Here is a 19509-nt window from a genome sequence, read left to right as displayed (position 1 = left end):
TGCATTTGAGGTTCGTTCTAGTAGGGCGGGCAGATTGAGCTGGTAGTAAAGGTTTATTGAGCCAAAGGGAGTTATGAATGTAGATAGCTTTATGTATGATGGTGAGGGTTTTGAACAGAATACGGGAGGAGATGGGGAGCCAATGAAGCTGTTTGAGGATGGGGGTTATATGGTCTAATTTACGTGTGTTACTGATTAACCTTGCTGCCGCATTTTGAAGTATCTGGAGGGGTCTGATGGTGGAGAAAGGGAGGCCAAGGTACAATGAGTTGCAGTAATCTAATTTAGATGTGAGGGTAGCTTGAATAACAGTTTTTAGATCATGAGTGCGGAGCACGGACTTGAGCTTTCTCATGACCTGGAGTTTGTAAAAACCTCCTTTTATGACTGCGTTTATGTGGCTCTTGAGGTTCAGATGAGGGTCAATGAGAACGCCTAGGTTTCGTACAGAGGGCTGTGGGCTGAGGGAGGTGGATGAGGGGTTGTTGAGGGGGGTCAGCATGAAGGTCTGTTGGTTTTGAATGAAGAGGTGCTCAGTTTTATTAGAGTTAAGGGCGAGTTGGAGGGAGGTGAGCAGGGTGTTAATGGAGGCGAGGCATTTCTCCCAGAAAGAAAGGGTGGCAGAAAGAGATTCACGGATGGGGATGATGATTTGGACATCATCTGCATAGATGTAGAATCTAAGTCCGAGATCAGATGGATGTTGGCAGGAGGGGAGGAGGTAAATGTTAAAGAGGGTGGAGGAGAGGGAGGAACCTTGGGGTACTCCTTGCGAAAGTGTGAAGGGGGAAGATTCAGAGGGGCCAAGTTTTACGGAGAAACGTCTGTTAGTGAGGTATGATCGGAACCACAGGAGAGCAGTGCCAGAGACACCGATGTTGATAAGGCGGGAGATGAGGAGATCATGGCTAATAGTGTTGAATGCCGCAGAAATGTCGAGGAAGGCAATGAGGAAATTGTGACCTTGATCAAGACCAGTGAGGAGGAAGTCTGTAAGGGATAGGAGGAGGGTCTCAGTGCTTAGATTTTTGTGAAAGCCAAACTGAGCGGAATGCAGTAAGTTATTGTTGTCAAGGTATTCCATGAGCTGAGTGTTAACTACCTTCTCCATGATTTTAGATATGAAGGGGAGATTGGAGATAGGACGATAGTTGGAAGGGTTTCTTCAGGAGGGGTTTGACTATAGCATGCTTAAGGGGGTCCGAGATTGTGCCGGTGGACAAGGAACAGTTAATAATATCAGCCACGGGTCGAGCAATCACGGTGGGGATAGAGAGAAGCGTTTTCGTGGGTAAGGTGTCAGATGGGTGGGATGTGGGCTTGGATTTTTTAAGAATAGCCTCAATTTCCTTAGATGAGGTGAGGTCGATTGAGTCGAGAGAGTTTTTCATGGAGGGGGGGGGGGGGTTGCAGTTGGGCTTGGGAGAGAGGGGTGTGTGAGTAGCAGCTGGGGAAATCTGAGGAGTAAGTTAGCTATTTTGTTGTGGAAAAAAGAGGCGAGTTCTTCACATTTCGAGCTGGTTTCTTCCTCAGCAATGATGGGTATGGAGGGGTTGGTGAGGGCTGCGACATAGGAGAAGAGGGCTTTAGGATTGAAGGAGTACTGATGGATTTTGGAGGCGTAGTAGTCTCGTTTGGTATTCTGAATGGCGAGGCGGTAAGTGTGTAGGTAGTGTTTGTAGGAAGTGGAATGCTGTGGGGGAGGGTATTTACGCCAAACTCTTTCTCTGTGTCTAAGGTTGTGCTTCATTTGGTGAAGTTCCGTTGTGTACCATGGTTTGTTGTTGGAGGGGGATGTGCGTTGCTTACGGGTGATGAGGGGCCACATCTTATCGGCTAGGTCTTGAGTGATGCTGACCCAGGAACTGAGGGCGGTGTCGGAGGAGGAGCAGTCGAGGTTGTCCATGGATTCTAAGAGCGCAGAGGTGAGCTCCTCAGAGTTGCAGGCTTTACGATAGGAGAAGGAGTTATTTTGTGGGTGGTTGCAGGGGTTAGTGGCATTAAGGGTAATATGGGTCTCAATAAATGAGGAGTATAGGTGGGGGGCGAGGTGGACTGGATACAGGAGTTGGTGAAAATGAGGTCCAGAGTATGCCCCGCTTTGTGTGTGGGGGCTGATACGGTTTGGGAGAAACCTAAGGCCTGCAGGAGTACAGGAGTATAGGTGGGGGGCGAGGTGGACTGGATACAGGAGTTGGTGAAAATGAGGTCCAGAGTATGCCCCGCTTTGTGTGTGGGGGCTGATACGGTTTGGGAGAAACCTAAGGCCTGCAGGGCCGTGAGTAAGGTTTCACAGCTCCTACCACACGTTTTTTTTTTTTACATCCCTTCAGTGAGACCAGTTGGGAAAGGAGTCCACTCTGAGGCATTATGAGCAGTGCCCCCTAAGCTCCTGTAATTCTGCGGCTGCAGAGAAACCACATAATCAATACCATGGATACATTTCACTTCTGTAAAAACATGGAAAATACCAGGAAATTTGGGAATTTGTGCACATGACAGCACTGACCATCTTTAAGATAAGTTTCATTTTTATGGCCTTTGAGCTGGTCGCAAGAATTAATAAATGTGGCATTTTATTTAAAATAACCCAGTAAAAATTATTTTTTAAATTACCGGGGTACATAGTTATCACTATATCGGATATAGTTTTGTTGTGGACACACATTTTACAAAAAAAGGAGGCTATGATTAAAATACAAGCAAGCATAGATTCTATAAGAGCCGTGTAACTCTAGTGACTTGCCTTTGCACTTATGAAAGCCTCATACTAAATTTTTTTCATGTTGTAACAGAAGTGAAATGTATCCCCAGTTATGCAAGCTATATTTTTAGGTTAGTCCTTTATTGCTCTCCATAGCAAGCTGCATACCTATGGGTGTTCAACCTCTTTCTCTTGTATTTCAGGACTTGAGATTTTTTATCATGAATGATATAGGACTTCTCTTGAAATTTTGTGTACCTGGACAAAATTACAGCCCTGTTTCTCCATGATTTTAAAATGAATGAAATACAGCTCATAGCTCACCTTTGAGTACAAATACTTGTGTTGTCCATCAGATGGTGCTCTACCATATGAATATATAAGCTATTACAATCATCTCCTTTCCCTCCCACTCTGCTGTGCTCTCCTGTCCTCTCACTTAGTTATATTTTTACTATATCTTATTTTCATTGTTAAACTTTCCTTGACTCTGTGTTGAGACTTTCAGGATGTTTCCTGTTAGAGGAAAAAGGAAAGGGTGCAGATATCTTTGCCTCTGAGAAATCTATTCATGGCACCTCATGATAACTCTAAGCTACTGTTATCAAAACAAGGACTTTTAAAAAAGAAAATACAGCAGAAAATTGTCATGTTAAAGCAATAACTTTATCTATTGTTGGCAAAGCTTTTAAGAACACCACTATCCCAGACCACTTAATTGCCATGTCTGCTTTACATAGAGATGAATGGAATTGTGACGAGATTGGCGTCAAAGTGCCATCTATACTACTAACATGGTTACAAATGTTTATCCTGCTTTTTTCTTCATAAATATATTTCTAACTCTGTACCCTTGTCTGCCCTTATACAACTGTGAACTCAATTTTTACATTTTGAAAATAATAAAATTATAAAATTGAATCCAGAGAACAATACATAATACATGATTGGGTCTATGCAATAAATTCTAGTGCAGGAAAGCCTTAATATTATTGTTAAAGGGATTCTAGAAGATCTTAGCATGAATATGGGAAAAATGTATGTTCGCAAATGCAAATAAAGTAATGTCTTATGCAAATAAAGGGTTACTGAATTCATACCAAATAGCACGGCATACTGTAAATGGCTGCTATTTAATACCTACCTCAGACTGGTGTTAATGTAATTTTGTTATTTACCGAGGGAAAGCTAACTAGCATGAGCATGTGAAACTGAGCATGCCCAGTTTTCTTTTTCTCCTAACTCCTGCTGGCTTCCAAGGTGTATATAAGAAAGCCTAGCACATGGGAAAGTTGCTTGTCAGTGACAGCGAAAAAATAGGAGGCCAGGAGGTCAGAGGAGTTCTTAAAGAGCAAAAACCAGACCCAAAATATATACATCTTAGATGTCTGCAAGGAGGTAGAGGAAAAGGAGGAGGAAAGTACAACGTGCTAGATAGACTAACTTCTGCTGTCTCTTCACTTTTTTGCAACTAATGTTGAGTAGGTATGGGATAAGCACAGAGAAACCTTAGCTGCAAAAAAGTGAAAAGAAAGCAGAAGTAGCAGCTGGTGAATCTGTCTGGCAAGTTGCACTTGCCAGACTAATTCACCAGCTACTTCTTTGAATGTCTGTCCATAATATCTTTTTTTTGGGGGGGGAGGGAATATTCTCTGATGAGTCTCAAGAACAGGGGGCCTCCTATGAAGGGGGTTTCCCCCATGGGCACATGGCTAGCCAGTGGGTCCCTCAGTCCTTCCTCTAACCCCCTATCCAATGTTAAAAACAAGTTTTCACAGAGTACCAGCAAGACCGGGGAAATAGGGAGGAGAGGAAGAGTGATTAATGGAGAGAAGAAGGTGTCAGAGAAGAATCAATTGAGCACTTCAAAAATAAATCCTCCTTTCTTATCACAAGGCAAATATATTTCCAAGCAAAACGTTGCTAGAGGACAAAGCTTTTTGCTGTCATTGATAGCATTTGCAGTGTAAAAAGCTTTTTTGAAATGATCAATTGTTTTGGTTTGAATGCGTAGCTCTTGTCAGTGAGCTTTGAGGCAGTAGCAGACTGTGTGGTACAGTTATTGTAGTGCCCACAGTCCAGTGTGTCCCGACTGACACCTGGAGACACACCTATCCAGTCAGGTTTTCAGGATTACCGCAATGAATATGCTTGAGATAGATTTGCATACACTAGGTCTCCAAAGTATGCAAATGTATCATGCATCTTTATTTATCTGATCAGGCACTTCAAAGCAAATTATATTCATTATAGGTATCCTGTAAACCTGACTAGTTAGGAATGTCTACAGGACAGGATTGGAAAATGCTAGTCTACACTACAGGGTGGGAAATGATCAAACGTTAGTGCCCTTCTGAATCTAGTTTAGTTCTTGTTTTATTTGATATGTTTTGTGGAGTTAGACATATTATGTCTGTTTTATGTTATAAATATCATTATGCAAATTATATTGTTTGATCTATTTTATAATTATGTAAACAGCTTTGATTTGTGATATAGAAAGGCAGTATATTAAATACAATAAACTAATCTCCCTTGCATGCTCCCTTCTGCCTCTAATCACATCCTACAACAGCACTCTTTGAAGATCCTTACTGATAGGTCAGATGGTTGCAAACATGAAATCATAAACGTTTTCTGCCCTGGATCTCTCCACTCTCTTTTGATCTCCTCCCCTGGAGTATATTAGCTCTTCCACATCTCTTCAGTGACAAGCAGTTCCCATGTACCAGACTTAGTTGCGTGCCCCTTGGAAACCAGCAGGAGGCACTAAGTGGAAATGACAACTTGGCATACCCACACTATTTAGTGTGCCCTGCTATTTAGTGTATGCATTTTGGGGTTTGCATGCATGAGAATGTCAGGAGTACGCTATTTCTGACATTTTTGAGCACGATCACATAAATCTTTTGCATTGCATTTTAAGTGGCTTTTCAGTGAGCCGGTTAAATTTTTTTGCGAGCCCATGCTGATCTTGGCTTTGTGTGAGTTTTATTGCATAGGCTCTTAAATGTTATTAGCCATATGACAGCTTGCTCCATCCTAGTAGGATAAAAGTTGATCTCTAAAGCAGCGGTGTGCTCCCTGCCAAAAATGAGAATGTTTCTCTAGTTTGCTTAGGAAAAAAAAAAAAGATAAAGCCAGCATGCCACTTAACAGAATTAAATAGGATGTGATAACAGAGGCTTTTATTAATAGCTATTCCGTAAACTCTGATTTACTTGGGTACACGTAGCTCTTGTAAAAATATTTCTCTAGGGCATTATTCCTTAACTATCTGGTGGTGGTGGTCTATAAGTTGTGGAGGCCTCAACATTAAATCTAATAAATTATCTTTTTAAAAGAATATGATGCTTTTGATTTCTCTAGCCCTGACCCTCTTACTGCAAAACTGCACAGCATTATCACCGATGAGGCATTTGCGTTTTACTGTAGCCAGTGCCACAAACAAATCAACCGCCTTGAGGATCTCTCTGCTCGTCTGAACAATCTGGAAATGAATAGGTAATAGATCCAGTGTGATGTGGTGTTAGTGTCTGCACGCCATCCTGACAAGGGGAAGGGGAGACTCTCATTGTACTCTTACAAATTTCTAGTCACACAAAGACCAGGCTAGATGGGTGGAAGGTGTCCTCTTCCCAATTACAAGGCTGTCTTTTGGGTTTCTAGTTCTGCTGATTTATATTCATAAGAACTCTACAGTTATCTTAAAAGGCCTAGAAACGGTTTGCGCAATACAAGTTATTGATCTTGACCCAACCTCAAACAAAATTGCTTTATTATGTAAGAATTGTTGGGGCTATTTAGTCCCTAAACCTATTTAGTGTAGTGGAATTATCTGGTGCTGTTTCACCAGTAATAGCTCTTCTTGAAAGAGAAATATGGGTATGTTGCACAATTTGATAGACCACTTGTCTAAAAAAACAGTTCTAAGCAATGGGAGTCTTTCATTCTAATCTTACCATCATTATCATTTATGCATGTGGATGTAAGCCTGGTTATTTGTGTTACAGAATATAAATGTTTATCATTAAGCTGGATTGGGAGGACTTGAACAGCCCTGCATATGAGATTTATGCACGTGAATGCAATATCGTATGTAGTGGCCTATGATTGCATGTAATCCTATGGGTAAAGGCATGATATTACACACAGGAGCATGATCACATGTCAGCCAGTCATACTGCTTCAATTCTTTGAGCTATTGTAGAGCATTGGCAATATCTTCCAAATTTTCATTTTCTTATTGGATAATTTTATAACATTTCCAATCATGAACTCATCATCCCCACTGTAGGGATGCTAAAGATCCTGTTATGAAAATGATGGGTCAGAATGTCATGCGATTATTGAGAAAACTGAGCACATATGGCTTAAACACATACTTTTTAAAACAAAAGCCCCTTTCCCCTCAGTTTCAGAGTGTTGGGCATGAATTGTCTATCTGAAGCTTAGGTTTTCCTGCCCATGGCACCATCAGAAAATAGTCTGACACTGCAGAAATTGTGAGGATAAAGAAGTAGTTTGTGATTTTATTAGAAAAACTTAAGCAAATGTTGAAAGCATGCAAACAGATGTAGAACCCATATAGCCCAACTCTCTCACTTATAAAGTGACTTTTAGCAGCATAGGGACTTTTAAAAATCTGCATTGCTTCTACAGTTGGCCTTGTGCATTGCAACACACCTGAGGTGTACTAATAGCCACCAACAGCATATGCACCTTGTCACTTCTTATTGTCTAGTTTTGTAGAGTGGTTGTGGGAATCACTAAGATGTGATTAGTTGTAAATTGTTCTGTCTCCAGCATGTCTAAGCACGATAGCATAGACTAAAGCCTGAATACAGTAAAATGGCAAAAAACTGTATAGGAATAAACATTTGTGAGCTAATATTGTAATGGAATATCTCTTCACAGTACACCCAGCGCATGGAATATTCACACCCAGTGTGCCCATTGTAACTCACTATTTAAATAATAAACAGTATATTTGAATAAATGCAGTGTAGAACGCTTTAAGATGAGAAACTAAAAGATTTGTTAACTAGAACAGACTTGGATAGAGATAAAGCATAGTCATGTTGTTGTGGTCTGGGTTCTTAAAAATGTCTCTAGCCATAGAAGCCGTTCTGGCAGCTTTTTGCATCTGCTTTGGAGAGTGACCATTTAGTCCCCACTAGCACAGTCGTACCTGGAATTCAAACTAAAGTCTGTTCTATTGTGAATAGATTACAAAGCTAGACTGAAATAAGCCTCTCAGCAGCAAATGAAATCTCATGGAGCCATGGCTCAGTTAGGTCTGATTCTGATTGAGCTGAGAACCCACTCAAGGAGCAAGAGAAAACTGTTAGGATAAAATAAACACTTAAAAACAATTCTATCTCCTACTACATATCCCTGTAGATATACAGTGGCAGGATCCAATGGGTGCTTATAACAAGGATACTTTGACCTCTCATCTCCCGTTTCCTCTGCTTATATGGAGTTTCCTGCTTTGAAGAGACAGGAAAGCAGCCAGGATATTCTGTACAGTATTATAAAATACCTTTTGACAAGTGGCATTTTACAATATTGTAATCGCTGTACAATCTGAATTTAGTGTGGCATTCTTTTTTTTAATTTGGTGACCAGGAAATCCAGAATAAGACAAGGGTCCTGGTTTCAGCTAGGTCCCTGAGGCACAGGTAGACAATGTCTTTTGGTAATATCGTTTGTGGCAAAGAAGAGATCTGAACTTGTATTTCAGGTCTTCTCTTAGTTCAAAGTCCAGTGCATGTGCTACTAAACCATTCTATGGTTAGAGCAGTGGGTTATGAACAAGGGCTCAAATCCCACTGCTCCTCCTTGTGACCTTGGGCAAGTCACTTTACCATCCATTGCCTCAAGTACAAACTTACCCTGGATGCACCAAGCTGCATTGTTTTATCGCAGGAGGGGGGTCCCATTATCATGGAGGGTGTTGCCGCAATAGTGGGGCCCCTCCCCTGAAAATGTATCAAGGATGTATGGCGCATTCTTTTGTTCTCACAGCCAAATACTGCTGCCCAAAAGAATACAGCAAGTGGCTCTTTAATGTGATGGCGGCCCCAACCTCATGAGACCACCGTTGCCTTAAAGGGTTGCTGGCCTGAAAAATAAAAGTCACACGAAAACTGGAAGGTTGAGTGCTGACTCCTGTCTCAATCTGGGGCCACTAGTTGAGGCAGCCCAGACACTCCCAAAAAGTAAAAAAAAAAAAAAATAGATAAAACCTGCACAGTGACTACCCCATCCGTACAGAAAAAATCTGTTTTGGCTCCCAGCCCTCCTTACCTCCCAAAGTGACCAAAAGTGTCCTGGCCTCCCCTTCCCACTCCCCCAAGTAAAAATGGTGTCCCGGCCTCACCTGCCCATACCCACCCACCCCTCCCCTCACTGGAAGCCAGAAAATAAAAAACTGTCCCCTCACCCCTCCGAACCTTCAAAAGTCCACCAACCTGATCTTGTCCCAGCCATGTGACTGGGGTAAGGTTGGGGGATCAAGGCAGCCCCACGTTAAGATGGGGCTCAGCACTGCCCCCCGCCAACCTCTCCATTTTGCCATTATTTTTTTTTCTGTCACTTTAAATGTGCGGTGGGAGTCTCAGGACCCACGTTAGGGTCCCAGCCTCCTGCCACACATCTAATGCATTTCTGATAGGTGACTGACCATCTCATTAACATCAAATTAACTATGCACGACTATTCATGCATGCAAATCTCATGTAAAGAAGGTCATTGTAATAGGGGAGGGTATCTGGGTGGAGAAATGCAAAATGTCATGTGTTCCGTGCGATACACGCAATATAATGCACCTTAGAGCACTAACGCAGCTTGATGTATCACCTAGTTAGATTGTAAGCCCTCTGGGGATAGGGAAATGCCTACAGTACCTGAATGTAATCCACTTTGAAGTGGCAAAAAGTGGAATAGAAATAAATAAATACCATCTTATTACAGTGCTATTTTAGTAACAGTTTTGACAATTGAATTTGTGTGTTTGCATAGCTACTAAGTTAGTGTACTGAATTTCTTTCATTCCACTCCTTTTGGAAATGGCAACATACTGTATTTGAAGACTATTTTAAGGAGTGCATCAAAATTCCAGAAAGGCTTCTCCAAACTAATTAAATTAATTTTCAGTGGTCTGGGATACAGAAGTGTCTTTGATAATTAAAAACAAACCACAGTAAGTTTCTTTACTTTTTGAGTAACTAGAAGTTAGTTATGTGACGAGAACTAATCCTTAGCAAGAGCCTCTCACTTCCCAAGCGGCCCCTCGTCTGGAGCTGAAAGATGATGTCCCTTTATGCCAGATGCTCATCTTGTTGGGGCTGAGTTCCCGCTTTGATTGCCACTAGTGGTAAGTAGGCAAGGTGGTTCAGGAGCCCCCACACTTGAAAGGAAAAGTTGTTAGTGTAGCTGCCCAGTGATGTGATTAGTTGGTGGTTATCACAATATTGGTGCTCGTGTCATTTGGAAGAAAAGATCTCTATTACCTACAGTGCAGAAGAGCAGATTCTGCCCTTGGTTATAATATCAACAGATTGTAGATTCAAAGTGAGGGCTCTCCCAAGAGCACGGTGACATATGTTAGATATAAAGCAGCTAGGGTAACGTCCGCTTGAGCCTTATCACTTCTGAGAGGATGGATTTCAATAATAGTTCAAGAGCGAAGGAGAGAGTAGGGTTTTTTTCAGGGCATTCTAATTAATTGATTTATTTATATTTTGAAAACCAAATGCAGTAGTGGGACTGCATTTTTTCCATGACCAAGCAGGACAGATATCAGCCACAGGGTGACATCATCCAACAGCATCAAAGCAGACACGCGCTCTCAGAGCTTTTGCAAAAGGACTTATTTTTGCACTTTCTCCTAAATCCACTCAGCAAATTGTTTCCTTTGGTATTTTTTCTTATCTTCTCCCAGTGACTTTTGCGTATGGTTTCCAGGCATATGCCTGCATGTTGTAAAATAGCCTGGCCAGGTGCACGTGTGCCAAATTTTAAATGGGTGTTCATCTGTGCATACAAATGCTGCTTCTACACATAAATCAGTGGATTTTAAAAGGGACACATGCCGATGCTTTTCCCAGTTTTCCCAGTTCGTCCCTGCTTCGCCCAATTGAAATAGGTCTTCCAAACCCCCCTAGTTTAATAGCCTTCGCTCCCTTCGGTTATCCCTGATGCTTAAAACCCTGCAGACCTGCCTATTCTTTATTTTTCAACATTCACGTCATCCATGGCAGAAGTTAAATTACGCAGCGGGGGGGGGGGGGGGCATTGGTGTGCGCACATCTCAGGTCCATGCTCCGCCCCTTTTTGAAAACTTCCGCGATGTGTGCTCTCCAGGAGATACACGCATATTTCAGCAGCTTTTAAAATCTGCTCAGCATCCACAAGCCCAACATATTTGCAAATCCCCTTATCAGGGCTACATTTTCAAAACCTTGCGTGCGTAAATCCCGGGCTTACATGCGCTGGCCCAATTTTCAAACGCCCGGCCATGCGCGTAAATCCCCAGGACGTGTGTAAGTCCCGGAACCCCAGGAAAGGGGCAGGGCGGTCTGGGGGCAGGGAAGGGCATGGCTAGAAGCCCCCACTGTGCCTGGGGATGGCGTGCCGGCAGGAGTAAATGGTAAGACAAGGATTGGGGGGGGGGGGGGTTACGACAGGGCTAGGGGGTGGGAAGGTTAGGGGAAGGGATAGTAAGGTTAGTATAGTTCCCTCCCAATCCGCTCCTAAATTGGAGCGGATTGAGAGGGAACTGCGGAAGGCCGCGAGCGTCGGTGCACGTATGTGTGTATATAATTTTCCCATTTAATATGTTAAATAAGGTTCTACTCTTTGAATGTTAAAGATAGTTATAAGATATTTGTATGTATTACGTTGTTATCCTGTAAACCGGAGTGAAGGCAAAACGCTATACTTCGGTATATAAAAAACCACAAATAAATAAATAAATAAATAAATAAATAAATAAATGTGCTTCCCCTTGCGCGCGCCGATCCCTGATTTTATAACACGCGCACACCGGCACGCACATGTTATAAAATCGCGTGCAAGTTTTTAAAATCCTCCTCTTGATGCATGTGTCTGGCTTTTAAAATTCACCTTTGTCTCATACTTGCATATATTTACATCTGCTAATTGTCTGATATAAGTGAGAGTAGAAACGTTTATTGCCACATAGTGACTGGGTGAGGATGTAGGTAAACTGGGGGGAGTTCAGTCTAAAGAACCAGAGGGTATCGATGACTGATGGATTGGGCAAACTGGTGGCCAAATTGGTAAAACTGGTAATTTCCTTCACTCGTGCATGTTTAAAAATGTGCTGACTTGTGCATGTAAAAGCTAACAAATGCTAAGGAAAATATGCGTGTGAAATTAGGAGCACAAAGACACGCATATAGGAGATGTGCTCCACTTCTCCATCTAAGTGGTGGCTTTGGATAAGGCCACTGCCTTTAGTGGCACAGATGTACCAGCCTCTGATGTCAGGTGACATACATTTACTTAGGATTTTCTGTCCGTTTCATATTGCTCTTTCTGGTATGGGACCTTAATACCATCATCCCAAGGAGTAGACTTTTTTTTTTGCTGTTTCTTCTCTTCCTCACAAAACAGAGGCATTTTACAGTACAACGGTATTGTTTTATTGCTGCCTGTATGCACCCCTGATGCAGGCAGTATGCCGAAACATGATCATGTGGAGGGTTTTTTTTAATGCTTTTATGTACTGTACTTTTTTATTAATTAATTTGTATTGTATTTGTATTGTATTGTATTTATATACATATATATGTGTGTGTATATATTTTTTTGCTGTACCAATTTATTAAATCTTTTTATTGTGCCTTTCATTATTTATAAACTTTGTTGTATTTAGTTTTTTAAAATTTTTATTATATATTTTTATTGTGCCTTATGTTTATTACCCTTGCTGTATTTAAACATGCACCACTCTGTTTTTGGCCTTTGGACTGTGGTCACCAACCTTTCTCATCATGATATAATCAACCAAGACAACATCTTCTAAGGGAGGTGAAAGTCCAACAAGTCAGGGCAGTGGCAGCTTCCTTAGCCTTTCTTTACTCCACTTCCATACAAGATATCTGCAAGGCTGCCACTTGGTTTTCTAGCCATACTTCACTATTCATTACTGCCTAGAAAATGTTTTACCTCAAAACAACAGTTTTGGCCAAGCAATTCTCATGGGGATATTCAATTCTCCCTCCATCCTCAATAACACAGTACAGTTTGCAAGTTTCATTAGTGATATAAAAGCATTTACAAAAAAACTCATATGTTTGGGAGTCCCCATGTGTGTGCTGATATCTGTCCTGTCTGACCACGGGAAAAGCCAAATTGCTTACCTGTAACAGATGTTTTCCATAAACAAGAGGACAAATCGGCTGCACGATCCTCCCCGCCTCCCCTAGAGTTGAAGGTTAGCTTGCTATAGAGGAGACTTTGCACAGTGGCAACTTCACAGGAAGATCTGAACATGCTGAAGAAAAGACCACCTTGGTTTTTCTGAACTCTTAAGATAGCTTTTCTGTCTCTGCAACGTCTGATGATGTCACCCCACGTGGGTACTGCTGTTTACAGACAACACTGCTATGTGCTATGTGACTGCTTGTGCTGGTCGGTCCCTTTTAATGTTCTGCGTCTCCTCAACTGTGAAATAATCACTCCTTTTGCAGCTTTTGTCTTCATCTGTGTCTCTTTCATTTCAGGAAGGACTTTTTAAGTTATGATGTCTTAGCCATGCAAATACATTTCAGTTTCATAAACATGAAAAAACTGGGGGGAAAAAAGGCAATTCCCCAAAATGCATAATATGTTGCATCTGGGGAATTAGAACAAACAGAGAGACAAAAAAAATCTAAAATCTTCCCCCTTCTCACCTGATTTTGAATAAATAGGATTTTTACAGTTGATCCTAGGAATAGTGAACCTTCTGGAATGTTTGTTTCTGAATAGTACTTTTGCACTGAGTCTCACAGCAAATCGGAAATCTATTCTATGATAGCAATATAGCACTCTTGGATAGTGGGTCTGGGGTCACTTGGGCACTGGCTTTGTGTTGTACTGTGTAAGGCTTTGCTCCTGTTTCCCATCATGTCCTTTCTTAACTAGCTACATGTCCTGCTGCTACATACCAACTGAGGGGAGTGTGTTGCTGCCTGCATACTGGTAGGTGGATTAAATGTAATATAGATAGTAGTTTAGAAGCCATAGAGCTGAGGCCTGCTAAATTCAAGTCTATTATTAGCCCTTAGCTTTCTGAGTTGGAATCAGCCTGTCCAGAAGAAAAAAAATTATCTCAGGCCATGGACGCTGGTGTGTCATTTGGTACCTCACAGAGCACATGCAATAGCCGGAACATTACATGGGGAAGTTTCTGCAGATAAGCACTTTAATGCATGAATGCACTGTTTGTGTTTGTCATTCATGGTAAAGGCTGTGCCCCTATCCCTGCATGTTGGAAAGTGAATTTCCTGTTTCCTCTCTCTCATCCCTTCACTTTTCCTGTTATTTCTGTTCCCTTCACAGTTCAGATAAACGACTATCCAGCAAGAAGGTGGCAAGGTAGGTATAACTTCTCTTTTTTTTTTCTCTGCTTAGATATATTAGTTCACTTATTTCTGAGATCAAGTGTGTTTGTTCAGAGCTGACAAGAAGTAATTTTACTTTTCAGTCATGGACCTTTAGTGAGTTTTGCACATATCCTCCATGTGCTTCCAGAGCTGAAGGGGAGAGGAAAGCAGGTTTAGAATTTCAGAAATAGCCAAATAAAGATGTTCTGTGCAGAGACATCTAGCTCAGGGGATGTAGTGCTTAACTCTTAAGGGCACAGAGTCGGGGAAACGCCAATAAGTGCTGCTAGGGGACAACTTCACACAGCAAGAAACAGCCCTGTTTCACCGGCACCACCACCCTGAGCTAGATGTCTCTGCACATAACCATCTTTAATTGGCCACACTTTATGTCCATTACTCCAGATTGGGGTTTTAATTGCAAAGAATATTTGGTACAGAACTGAAACTGTGCAGAGTGAGTCAGAACTGTCTCCGATAGTGGCAAGCTCTACAGTTCCTTTAGGATACCAGTTCTAGTGACAGTGGTGTTCTATGACATTTCTCTGGCCCTCACTTTATTGAGAGTATCTCAGGGAAAATGATGTCACTGCTGAAACCCGGAGAAAGCATCTTTCATTCCACTCTCTTTTTTTAGAAGTGAAATTTACTTGTCTTAAAGGAACAATATCGTTCAGCATCAAGAAACACATTTACTTGAATGTGCTCCTTTTTGTAATACTGAATCCCTTTCATGGGTCTTGAACACCTTTTTTTCCTTATAATGTAAAAAATGGATTTCAGACTCCAAGTTGCTTGAAATTACTGACAAATTCCAGGGAGGACTTTTCATGGATCCCTAGAAAATGGATAGACAGTATTTGCTTTTAAGTCCTTCTGCTGAGCATTTCTTGTTTATGCTGCTTCTTTAGAATATATTAATTAGTAATAATCTAAGAATGGTTTTAGTAAGTAGAAGAAATGAAGTTATTTGCAAATAAAGCAATTTTCTGACTAACTTTTGGCTTGCTGTTTAGGCGTTTGCATCAGAACAGCACTTTCTCTGTGGATGCTGCTGAAGAGTCCTTCCAGGGCCTCATGGATTGTGGAGAGATAGATATCACTGATAAGGTACATGTGCATAGGACTGGCAAATCTAACGTTTAGGGCTGGCTAGTCCCAGGGGCATGCACTGTTCTTGAACTGGATATGTATTAGAAGCTAAAAATACATAAAATCATAGAAATGATGGCAGAAAAGGACCAAATGGTCCATCCAGTCTGCCCAGCAAGCTTCTCAAGATAGTAACTGCCACTCTGTGCAGATTACTCCCAAGCCTTATGATAACACACAGACATTGTAGCTAGCAAGATGTGCTTTGCTTATGGATTTGGCCATAGAAGCAGTCCTGTGCTTTCTCCCTTATGTCTAGAAGTTGGGCCTTTTTGGTTGTTGTCTGTATTCTATTCCCCTTTTCCCCTGCTATTGAAGTGGGGAGCAATGTTGCAGTTGCATTAGAATCATCAAGGCATATTGGTTAAGGATAGTGATCTTCATGCCTTCTGTTAAGGGTAGTAACCATTGCACCAGCAAGTTTGCCCTCTGCATGCTTTTCTCATTCCCGTTCCTCTAGCCTTTATCATGCATGGGTTCATTGGTGGATGGAGCAGGTATCTATGATTAATATATTATACGAGTAACCACAGTACTTGTTTTAGGATTTGTTGAATTTGTTGAACAAGCAAAAAAACTCTAACCTGTTGCATAATGAACAGGTTTTTTAGCAGCACATTGGCACTCAGCTTTCTTTCACTGTTACAGAGCCCTCATGGTACAAAAGAACAGATTGGCATATTCAGGCCATCCAATCCATCCACTAGTGATGGACCACAAGAAGTTATTAGATAAGATATGCCATGCTGAGTCAGGCCAAAGGGCCTGTGAATCTAGCAGCCTGACTCAGATAGTGACCAATCTCAGTCACAAGTACCCGGCAGATCCCCAAGAGTAGATCCATTTCCTGTTGCTCACTCCCAGGGATAATAATGGTTTATGGACTTTTCCTCCAGGAATTTGTCCAAACCCCTTTTAAACTCAGGTCTGCTAGTTGCCTTGACAGCTTGATTGTGCATTAAGTAAAAAAAAAAATACTTTCTCCAATTTGTTTTAAATCTGATGCTTGTTAGTTTCATGGAGTGTCCTGTAGTCTTAATAGTGTTTGAAAAGATAAATGTCTCCTGTTCCAACCCAGTGATTTTATAAACCTCTGTCCTATCTGCTCTCAACCGCCTCTTCTCCAAGCTGAAGAGCCCTAACCTGTTTAGCTTTTCTTCATAAGGGAGCTGTTGCAACCCCTTTATCATTTTTGTTACCTTCCTCTGTACCTTATTCTGCTTGATCTTTTTAGAGATGGGGGCAACCAAAACTGCACTCCTCAAAGTTCGGTCACACAATGCATCCATGTAGAGGCAATGTGATATTTTTCATTTTATTCTCCATTCCTTTTCGGATCATTTCTTACATTCTCTTTGCCTTGTTGTCCATCACTGCACCCTTAGCTGAGGATTTCAATGTATTATCCACAAGGTGAGGATTCCCAGTACAGAGCCCAGCATTATGTATCTGTAGATGGGATTATTTTTCCCTAAGTACATCATTTTGCACTCGTCCACATTTAAATTTCATCTTCCACTTAGATGCCCAGTCCACCAGTCTCTGCATGATGTCGAAAATTTCTTCCCATTTTAAATGCAAAATACTTCAGAGGTGAGAAGCTAAAATTTCTGATCCAACATAGGATGCTTTTGTTTCTGATTGGCTTACGGTGTTATGACTTCGCTGCCCGCGGGTTTCCCCGCGAGCAGACACTCACCCCATACTCTATATCTTCACCCGACGCGGCAGGATGCCACCGTCGGGCCTCCCATGCGGCTGGAGCCGCGGTCTTGCCTGCCCTTCGCGGCCCGGAGGCTGCCCTGGATCTTTCTCTTCACCGCGGCCGGAGCCGCGGACTTTCCAACCTTCTTTGTGGCCCGGGACCGCCCCCGACGTTGCTCTTCATCTTCGCGGTGCTAAGGCTACAGCCCCGGGCTGGAGTAGCGGCTGGAGCCATCCCCGGGGCCTCCTGCAGCGGCTGGAGCCGCTGCCGACGTCGGAGCCTGCGTCCAGGCTCAGCCCTGCCTCTTCTGACGCTGTGCGATGGTGCAGGCCGCTGTCCGCGGTCCTGCACAGCTTCCTGCTTGCTTCTCTTAGGTGTCGGCCCGCGCCTCTCTGCTGGATTTAAAGGGTCTGGCACAGGAAGTGTGCTGGCCCCACCTGCAATGGGACTTCCTGCTTTAGCCCTATAAAGGGCTGCTTCGTCAGTCTGTTCTTGGCCTTGCATCGTGGTGACTTCCCTCTGGAGGCTCCTGCCTGCCAGAGCCTTGTAAGATCTTCTGTCTTCGTGGAGCTCCTCGTCTCGTCTCATCTGCCTTCTACCAAATCTTCATGTCTTGGTGTTCCGCCTGAGGTCCCGGTCCATGTTGTGATGTCTCGCTATGTTCCTCCACGTCCTGATGTGTGTTCCCGCGTCTCGTCTTCTCGCTCCTGAGCCTTCTGGTCCTGTGGGCCGGACTCCCTCGGATGACGTCTTTCCCGGGTTGGAATGGCCTGCAGGTGGACTGGTGTCCTGCGCTCTCGAGCGGTCATGTCCTGGATCTTTCCTGCGCTGTCCCGTTCTCCTCGTGGTCCGTGACCAGCCTGCAAGGGCTGTGTAGGGCGTGCAGTGGGACAGGGTGGTCCGCGACTCAGTCCCGCGGGTGCCCTGAGTAGGGCGCCCTGAGAGACAGTGCCAATGTCCATGCCTTGTGTTTTGCCTATTTGGATGTCAAGTTCTTTGTCATGGATGCCGTTGCATCAGCCATGGGTCTTCGTCATGGATGCCGTTGCATCAACCCTGTGTCTTCGTCCAAGGATGCCATTGTATCAACCCCGTGTGTTCGTCCAAGGATGCCGTTGCATCATTCATTGTCATGTCTTCGTGTCAAGGCCATCTGCCCTCAACCTCAGGCCAAGCCTGCTGCTCCATGCTGCTCGCAGCAGGTCCGAAAGGGCTCGGAATGGTCAGAGGACCATTCAACTTCCAACATCCTCGGATGTTGGCCTTGGGAGCTTGCCGGCCTGGCGGAGGGTAAGACCGTCAGCCATGCGGAGCCACCGTCAACCCTCGGCTCGGCCCTGAAGGGCCCTGAAGGCCCAAGGGCACACTAAACCACCCGATTCTCAACAGAATTCAAGGCCTTTCAAGGCCGTTCTTAACAGAATGCAAGGCCATGTGCCCGACGGTGTTTCAGCGATGGATTCGCCTTGTTCAAGTCTTGTTTGTGTTCCTGGACTGTTTCAGGATCGGAAAAATCTTTTCAGGATTTTTTATGTTTACGACCTATTGGAGGTGCCAGTTTGCCATAGTTACGACCTGCTGGAGGCGCCAGCTGTCTGGATTTCTTTTTTGTAATGACCTGCAGGAGGCGCCTGCATCCAGACTTTTTGTCATCATATTGCCAGGTTGGGTTTTTACGACCTGCAGGAGGCGCCTGCACCCCTACTGGTTTTGCTGGTTTTTCTTTGCCCGCCCTGGGTTCCCTCCCCCAGGTCTTCTTGGTGTTTCTTGGTGCTTCTTGTTGGTTCTTGCTTGTTGCTCGTTTGTTTGTTTTGTATTGTTTGTGCTGTCTGTTTTGTATTGTTTGTGCTGTCTGTGTGTGCTGTCTGTATGTGTTGCTTGCGTTGTAGGTTGGTATGGTTGCACTCATTTGTGCCGTATGTTTTTGTGTTTTGCTTGTTTGTGCTGGGTGTGGTTGGTTGGTTGATCGTCTGTCTGTGCTGTGGGTGTTGGTTGGTTGCGCTTGTTTGTGCTGTTTGTTGGTACGTGTGTTTGTGGTGTGTGTGTGTGTGTTGGTTTGTTTTGTTGTTTGTGCTGTGTTTTGTTGTTTGTAGGCTGTGCTGTTTTGTATTGTTTGTGCTGTCAGTTTTGTTTTGTATTGTTTGTGCTGTCTGTATGAATTGTGCTGTATGGTTGCTTCCGTTGTATGTTGGTGTGGGTGTTTGCTCGTTAGCGCTGTGTGTGGGTTGGTTGCGCTGTGTGTTGGTTGGTTGCGCTTGTTTGTGCTGTGTTCGGTTTGTTTGTTTGTGCTGTTTTGTGTGGCTCGCTTTGGCTGTGATTGTTCTGTT

At 43.2% G+C, this 19509-nt stretch overlaps 1 protein-coding gene across 5 annotated transcripts in view; it reads left to right on the top strand.

Moving 5' to 3' along the window:
- The window catches only part of RAB11FIP3 (RAB11 family interacting protein 3), a 291188-nt gene that overhangs the window by 227599 nt on the left and 44080 nt on the right, over positions 1–19509 (top strand). For 2 of the 5 annotated variants that reach the window (XM_029576053.1, XM_029576054.1), the window contains exons 6-8: positions 6074–6208; positions 14282–14317; positions 15342–15435. In XM_029576053.1, coding sequence (XP_029431913.1) covers positions 6074–6208; positions 14282–14317; positions 15342–15435 — 265 coding nt within the window. Of the gene's footprint in view, positions 1–6073; positions 6209–13864; positions 13922–14281; positions 14318–15341; positions 15436–19509 lie in introns of all 5 variants that reach the window. The other 3 variants (XM_029576055.1, XM_029576056.1, XM_029576051.1) reach the window with 2 other exon arrangements.

The sequence above is a fragment of the Rhinatrema bivittatum genome, chromosome 14 (assembly GCF_901001135.1).
Source record: "Rhinatrema bivittatum chromosome 14, aRhiBiv1.1, whole genome shotgun sequence".
Taxonomy (NCBI): domain Eukaryota; kingdom Metazoa; phylum Chordata; class Amphibia; order Gymnophiona; family Rhinatrematidae; genus Rhinatrema; species Rhinatrema bivittatum.
The sequence above is the reverse complement of the archived record's forward strand: the minus strand, read 5'-3'. Positions and strand labels throughout refer to the sequence as shown.